We start from the raw sequence: 8,461 nt of genomic DNA, 5'->3' as shown, positions 1-8,461 counted from the left end.
AAAGCCCACGAGTAATTTGCTGTTATCATTTTTCCTTGCCCCAAAAGCCAGACAGTAAAAAGAGTGACCCTGTAGGAGGGCTAGCAGTCTCAATTAACCTGTACCTCTGAGATCTCTCAAACACTGGACCACCAACCAGACAGCATACACCAGCTGATATCAGGCCCCCAACACATGTACAGCAGAGGATTGCTGGGTCTGGATGCAATCAGTGAAGATGTACCTAACCCTCAAGAGACTGGAGGCTCCAGAGAGTTTGGAGGCCTGGTCCGTTGGGTGGTGGTATGGGATGTGGAATAGTCAGAGGATGGATGGGGGTGGGTGGAATAAAGTCTGGAGTGTACAAAAATAAATAATTAAGTAAAAGGAAAAAAGTCATCCCATTACATCTCACAGATGACTTTTCAAGGACCTCAGCCTACTAGGCAGCACAGCTTCCTTGGGGAGAAACTACATTTCCCAGAAGCCAGTTCGTCCGCAGAGCACGTCCATTACGCAACAGGGGGGGGCCTTGCGGAAACCAAAGGGCTCTGCAGTAAGCCTCTGCAGAAAGCAGGCTCTCCGACGAAGCTGCCGGAGTCCCTGCACCCCGAAATGGCTCGGAGGCAGGACGAGGCGTGGGCGGGCGTGCCCCTGAGGGCGGAAGGCCGGCCTGCCGGGGAGGTCCGCCTCATTCTATACCACTGGACGCACTCCTTCAGCTCTCAAAAGGTAAACGCCAGTAGTCGAGGGCCGCTCTTGGTTCAGCACCCGGACAGCTCCCCTGGCGTGCCGCGTAGGCCTCCAAGCGGCTGGACCCCGGGGTGCATTTCAGAGCTGGGGTGCATTCAGAGCTGGGATGCACTAAGTGCGGACGAGCAGAAGCGAGATGGTTTGAGAAGGCGGTGACGCAGGCACTGCCACTCAGGAAGCGCCACTAAGAAGCATCGCATTCTGCATTTGGCCTAGAGGTTTTGCCCTGGAGAGTTAGGAAGGAAGAAAAAGTGTCTTCCTGCAACCCCTTGATCTACTTTCCTCCCAACCCCCCAGAGAGAAGGAAGGAAAGAAAGAAAATAAATAAATTATAGTTTTGAGACAGGGTCTCGAAATGCAAACCCTGCCCAACCAACCTGAACTTGGTGGGTAGACCAAGCTGGCCTCAAATTCATAGCAACCTTTCTATCTCGGCTCTTCTACTATTGGGATTGCAGTCTTGGGTCACCATGACATGCTCTTCCCTAAAAAATAAAATAAAGTAAAATAAAATAAAATAAAATAAAATAAAATAAAATAAAATAAAATAAAATAAAATAAAATAAAATAAAGAAGTTAGGTGTTTAGCTCAGAGATAGAGTCCTTGCCTAGCAGGCCCAAGGTTTGGTAATCCCTAGCATCTGAAGGGGGGATGTGGTGTGGGAGCAAGACAAAATCATGTAAAGGCACCGCCCTCACCAAGGGAATGAAATTGCTTCTATTTTCCCACATTTGCACTCTTTATCAAACGTCCATACATATATTTGTACTTAAGGTGGTTCTTTTATGGGTTCACCTAGAGCTGGAGTTACAAGCCCTTGTGAATCACCCAATGTGGATGCACGAAATCAAGCTTGCGTCATCCGCAAGAGCAGAACATTCCCTCAAACCAGTGGTTCTCAATCTTCCTAATGCTACGACCCTTTACTATACTTCTCATGTTGTGGCGAACACAACCATAAAATTATTTTCATTGCTATTCATAACTGTAAATTTGCTGCTGTTATTAATTGTAATGTAAATCTCTAATATGCAAGACATCTGATGTCTGCCTCTAGTGGAAGGGTTGTTTGACCCTCATATTGAGAACCACTGCCATAACTGTTGTGCCAGCTCTCCAGTCCTGTACATCTGGGGAGAACACATAGTTTGGTTTAGGGCACAAAGACCACAGGGGTGATGAAGAAAGAACGACTGTAATGAACACAAGATAATCTTCATTCTTGATGTTTTCTTCTATAATGCTAGCAATAAGCTGCCAGAATGCTTCTTATTTATTCCTTCTAGGAACAGACTTCATTAAGTGATTTTCTAAAGTGCTGCAGGCTCAGGAAGCCAACCAGGGTTGTTTAGCTATATCCAGGGAGTGTGAGAACAGCAGTAACCCCTGTGAACTCTTGCAGGTGCGATTGGTAATTGCTGAAAAGGCATTGAAGTGCGAGGAACATGATGTAAGTCTGCCCCTGAGTGAGCACAATGAGCCTTGGTTTATGCGTTTGAACTCAACTGGAGAAGTGCCTGTCCTTATCCACGGGGAAAACATAATTTGTGAGGCCACTCAGATCATTGATTATCTTGAGCAGACTTTCCTGGATGGTAATGTTAAGGCTATTTGTGATTTCTTGATTTTCAATATAAGCACCCCCATTCTCTCTCCCTCCTCCCCTCTTTCTCCCTCCCTATTTTATTATGATGGTTTAGTGATTTAAAAACCTTTTCCATTTCCATAAGCACAAAAATGTAGGCCTAATCCAAAATTAAAATCAGCCTGTGCTAATGTGTGAAAGAATCTCAAGTGGAGTTTCAATGTTAATATCAAAACTTTCAAATTCATTTGCACTTGTCCTGGTGGCAATTTATTAGCTTTAAAGTAAGATTCATGGTGTTGGTTTTTAGTATATATTGTGTAAATGATTTTTATCTTAGAAAATGAGAAAAAGAAGAATCAATACTGGAGAATGGAAGATCATTTGTGCCTGCACTTTGGATTCTTTCCTCTCATTACTTTTGCATAATTTGAATTCTTATCCTTTCTACAGAATTATTGGTTTAAACATGTATCATGTATTAATGATTATTTATGATTGCTTATGTGCCAGGCATTTTATATTTTGATTTTAGTCAGTTGCCAAGAGAACTCATTGGAAACAGGTGTAGAATCTGAGAGACATGGAGGCTAGTCATTCCATTTTGCATGTGAGGAAAGAGAAATAGAGTGTTTGTCTAAGATAATGTAACCATTTTATGGCAGGGTCTTTGGTCTCCTAAGTCTTCAGCCCATACCATTTGCCATTTTCTTTGCCACGTACAAATGGTCTTGCTTGTTTCTGTTGACAGCCCCCTCAGGTCAACTGTAGCTTGGTAACAGGGCCAGGTTGGCACAGCAGCAGGGCTTACCACTAGTAGAACTGAGAGTGAAGCCCATGGCTCCAGGCTTTCATTTTAATTCTCTGCCAGATGTTGCTCTCCAAGTGCTCCAGCTGCTTATCTCCTGCTGTGCTGGTGATAATTAAGCTCAGCATACAACCCAAAATTAGGGGAGCCATGGAAGAAAATTAATGGGTCAAAAAGTGTTTAAGGTACCTAGGAGGAAAATGGATTAGACCTCATGGGGGAAATAGCCTAGGAAACTGTAGTCTTTTTATATGAGTGGAGAAGTGCCATTTTTCTTAATTTAAGTGTTGATAACTCAGAACTCTATCTGAAGTTTTATTAAAGTTGGCCTTGACCTAAACCAAACCGTGTAAAAAACTACTTACTTTTCACTATTACTAGCCATCCTTATACATTTATATATGGGGGACTGTGCTGAAAATGGAGACAAATTGATTTAATATACATTTCCTCAACCTTGAGCTTTCTGGAAATGGATAAGACTGTTATTAATTTGTATTTCTTGGGAAAACTGATTATAGTGATAGGGACAAAGCAAAAATAATTTTGTAAGAATTCTATTTTAAATGACTAAAATTGAGATACTTAGACATTAATTTTCATGTATTATATACAACATGTAATGTTAGATATTATATAATCAGATATACTACCTATATAATACATGAGAAATAATACTTAAATCTCTGGTAACATTGTTTGAACTAATACAACTTTAATCATTATTCCAGGTCTTCCTTCACTTTTGTCTGTTTTCTTGCTTACCTCATAAGAAACAATGCTTTATAGTAAATGTTAATTATAGTTATTTTCTTAAAAATTTCCTTAGCATTTGCTTTTATTATATGATAATAAAGCTAAAATATAATCTGAGTTTTGTTAAGTTATATATAGAACACAGCCAAATAGGGTAAAATAGGTTTTGTTGGTTTGTTTGTTTTTTAAAGTAGATTTCAATAGCTCAGGTTGTTCTCAGTAAGTATTTCTTATGCTGACTTTATTGCTGAGATTAAGCACTGTGGCAGAGAGACAGGGTGGGAATGTGGGAATCATAGGCTTCAGTTTTGGTTGAGTGTCTGGGGTGGAGCTGTCAGTTCTCACATCTGGCCTGATGGTGCTGGTACCCTGTTGAAGATCTTTTGTAATCAATGAACTGGGTGATGGAATTTACCATTGTAAGGTAAAACAAATCCAACTAAATCTTACTTCATGTTCTGCATTCCCAGGAGAGTAGTTATCCAATTGGGGAATATTAAAAAGATTAAGACACCTATAGTTTTGGGCAGATATGACAACCAGACCCATTTGCAGGTTAAGATAGAATTTACCTCAGGATATTGAGATTTAAAGAAGCAACAAACATACACATTACTACAATCTTAGTCCAGACAGCTAGCATCTACCAGTAAGGACTCAGGGAAGTAAGAAAAGAGCCAAATGCCATCCTATTGTCAAAGTGTGTTTCATCACTATCATCACCAGCATCATTGGCACCATCTGAGAGATTGTTTACAACACAGAGTTTTTGACCTTATAGCAAAACTGTTGGGTTAGAATCTTGTTTTAGCAAGAATCCCAAGTGATTTATATGTGCTATACAACTTGAGACTAATGCTATAAATTACCGTGTTTTGCTCAAAGCATTGCTGCAAATTACTCTGTCTGTGAAAGTTCTAGAACGTACTGCCAACTTGGCTTTTTTTTTTTTCATCTTTTCCAATTGGGAAACTACCTTCCTGGGAAGAGGAATGAGTGAAATATTAGCTGGTTGGATCTGTTTATCTCTGCAACTGATAATGTTGCCAAAGTTTAAAAGAAAACTTTATATTTTCAGTCCTTAGGTTTGTCAGTAGAAGGAACTAACTTAAGTTTTACACTGCTGGAGATTGTTATAAATACCTTTAAAATGTGTCTACTATATGTGAGCTAAGGTTCACTACATAATGTATCTTGATCCAAGTAGAAGATTTGAAATTACAGAATATTCTTATGCAGTAATGAGATAGTTATGACTAGAAGATGGTAAGTAAAACGCACCTGCAGATGAATTAATCACTGCACTAAAGAACACTGATGAACAGCCTTCTGGCACATTAAGTTGGCCCTCCAGCTATAAGCTCTTGTCTTACTTATTTATATTTGAATTACTTTTAAGTCACTGTGAGGTCAGAAACTACCTTATTAAAAGGTGGCCCCTATGCTTCCTGAAAGTAGATACTCCAGAATAGATATTTAATAAGTATTATTGAATGAACAAAGTGAATGAATTATTGAAATATCTGCCAGCCTGGATGGGGCTTTGTAGTGCTGTTTTACTGATTGGCTGATTGACTGATTGAAGTTTTAGGAGTCAACCCACAGCTAGCTTCATGTATGCTAGGCAAGTGATCTATCACTAAGCTACCCTGCTAGCCCCCAGTGGTGGATGTGGTGGTTTTTTAAAGCTTCTGTTTCTTGACTTGAGCTTAATATACAAATGAATAAGGATATTAAAGAAATGGTACTGGGGCTGAAAAATACCCATTTCATCTACCTTTGCTTCTCAATTGCTATTATTAAAGGCTATTATTTAGATAGCTAGTCCCAGAGATACTGGAATCTTAAAAGAGAGAAGATCCAGGTATCCTTTTTCCTGTGTAAAAGCAAACTCATATTCAAGTGATCCTATGCCTCAAGTTGATGTACTTATATATTTATTTATTTACTTACTGGTTTTTCTTTTCCTTTATTTTATTTTTTATTGGATATTTTATTTACATTTCAGATGTTATCCCCTTTTCCCCATTTCTCCCGCACCCAGGAACCCCCTATCACATCTCCCCTCCTCCAGCTACTATGAAGGTGTACCCCCACCTACCCACCCACCCACCCACTCCCACCTGCTTGCCCTCAAATTCCCCAACACTGGGGCATCCAGCCTTAACCGGAACAAGGACCTTCTCTCCCAGCTATGCCAGACAAGGCCGTCCTCCCCTACATATAGAGCTGGAGCCATGGGACTCTCCCTATGTGCTCCCAGGCTGGTGGTTTAGACTCTGGGGGCTCTGCTTGGTTGGTATTGTTGCTCTCCACATGGAGCCACAAATCCCTTCAGTTCCTTTGGTCTTCTCTCTCACTCCTCCATTGGGAATGCCATGATCAGTTCAATGATTAGCTGTGAGCATCCACCTCTGTATATGTCAGGCTCTGGCAGACCTCTAAGGAGACAGCTAGATCAGACTCCTGTCAGCATGCACTTCTTGGCATCCACATCAGTGTCTACCTTTGGTGACTGCACAAGGGATGGATACTTGGGCTAATATCCTGTTATCAGTGAGTGCATACCATGTGTGTTCTTTTGTGATTGGGTTACCTCACTCAGGATGATATTTTCTAGTTCCATCCATTTGCCTAAGAATTTCATGAATAAATTGTTTTTAATAGCTGAGTAATACTCCATTGTGTAAATGAACCACATTTTCTGTATCCATTGCTCTGTTGAAGGACATCTGGGTTCTTTCTAGCTTCTGGCTATTATAAATAAGGCTGCTATAAACATATGTAACATATAAACAATGTAGCATATGTCCTTGTTATATATTGGAGCATCTTCTGGGTATATGCCCAGGAGTGGTATAGCTGGGTCCTCAGGTAATACTATGTCCAGTTTTCTGAGGAACAGCCAGAATCATTTCCAGAGTGGTTGTATGTCAGGTGCAGCGGTCTCTGGATGGCGGGCATGCGGAGCCGACTGCGGAGAGAAAGACTTCTCATCCCCTGTCCGGTGAGCTGGCGCGAGCAGTTAGCCGCTTGGCTTGTGTCCTGTGTCTCTTGTTGCTGCGCACCAGCTCACAGGACAGGGGATGAGAAGTCTTTCTCTCCCCGGTCGGCTCTGCACGCCCGCTGTCTGGAGACCACCGCTCTGTCTCCACTGCCCTGTGACTGGAGCGCACGCCTAACATCTGGTGCCCAACGTGGGGCGAACTCCACAAATGAAAGAATCATTTCCAACGGGACACAACGTTTAGACTCCTGTTTTCCCAGCGCATGCCCTGCATACGCTCCCTTACCTCTATTTTGCTACATGTCCACAGACACTCAAAATAGAGGCCAATTTCGGCGCGCTGGCTGTCCAAGCACAGCCACCCGCCCCATCCTACCAATAATGGAAGAGTGTTCCTCTTTCTCCACATCCTCCCCAGCATCTGCTATCACCTGAGTTTTTGATCTTAGCCATGCTGAAGGGTGTGAGGTGGAATCTCAGGGTTGGTTTGATTTGTATTTCCCTGATTACTAAGGATATTGAACATTTCTTAAGGTATTTCTTGGTAATTCAAATTTCCTCTGTTGAGAATTCTTTGTTTAGCTCTGTACCCCATTTTTAATAGGGTTATTTGGTTGTCTGGAGTCTAATATCTTGAGTTCTTTGTTTATATTGAATATTAGCCCTCTATTGGATGTGGGATTGGTAAAGATCTTTTCCCAATCTGTTGGTTGCCATTTTGTCCTATTGACAGTGTTCTTTGCCTAGAGAAGCTTTGCAATTTTAAGAAGTCCCACTTGTCAATTCTTGATCTTAAAGCATAAGCCATTGGTGTTCTGTTCAGGAACTTTTCCCCTGTGCCCAGGTATTCGAGGCTCTTCCCCACCTTCTCTTCTATTAGTTTCCGTGTATCTGGCTTTATGTGGAGGTCCTTTATCCATTTGGACTTGAGCTTTACACAAGGAGATAAGAATGGATCAATTTTCATTCTTCTACATGTTGTTCCCCAGTTGAAGCAGCATCATTTGTTGAAAATGCTGTCCTTTTCCCACTGGACAGTTCTAGCCCCTTTGTCAAAGATCAAGTGACCATAGGTCTGTGGGTTTATCTCTGGGTCTTCAATTCTATTCCATCTATCTTCCTGCCTGTCTCTGTTCCAATACCATGCAGTTTTTATCACTGTTGCTCTGTAGTACAGCTTGAAGTCAGGGATGGTGATTCCCCCAGAAGTTCGTTTATTGTTGAGAATAGTTTTCACTATCCTGGGTTTTTTGTTATTCCAAATGCATTTGCAAATTGCTCTTTCTATCTCTATGAAGAATTGAGTTGGAATTTTGATGAGGATTGCACTGAATCTGTAGATTGATTTTAGCAAAATGGCCATTTTTACTATATTAATCCTGCCAATTCATGAGCATGGGAGATTTTTCCATCTTCTGAGATCTTCTTCAATTTCTTTCTTCAGAGACTTGAAGTTCTTGTCATACAGATCTTTCACTTGCTTGGTTAGATTCACACCAAGGTATTTTATATTATTTGTGACTATTGTGAAGGGTGTCATTTTCTTAATTTCTTTCTCAGCCTGTTTATCTT

The 8,461-nt window shown here is 41.1% G+C and overlaps 1 protein-coding gene across 2 annotated transcripts in view; it reads left to right on the top strand.

Moving 5' to 3' along the window:
* The first annotated feature begins 499 nt into the window (after positions 1 to 499).
* The window catches only part of Gdap1 (ganglioside induced differentiation associated protein 1), a 25,880-nt gene continuing 17,918 nt past the window's right edge, over positions 500 to 8,461 (top strand). Inside the window, exons 1-2 of one of the 2 annotated variants that reach the window (XM_028769941.1) lie at positions 500 to 711; positions 2,136 to 2,328. In XM_028769941.1, coding sequence (XP_028625774.1) covers positions 595 to 711; positions 2,136 to 2,328 — 310 coding nt within the window. In that variant the 5' untranslated portion in view covers positions 500 to 594. The remainder of the gene's footprint in view (positions 712 to 2,135; positions 2,329 to 8,461) is intronic. The other variant, XM_028769942.1, reaches the window with a different exon arrangement.

This window comes from Grammomys surdaster, unplaced genomic scaffold (genome assembly GCF_004785775.1).
Source record: "Grammomys surdaster isolate TR1022 unplaced genomic scaffold, NIH_TR_1.0 64, whole genome shotgun sequence".
Classification (NCBI taxonomy): domain Eukaryota; kingdom Metazoa; phylum Chordata; class Mammalia; order Rodentia; family Muridae; genus Grammomys; species Grammomys surdaster.
Note: the sequence above shows the minus strand (reverse complement) of the source record. Positions and strands in the feature narration are given on the sequence as shown.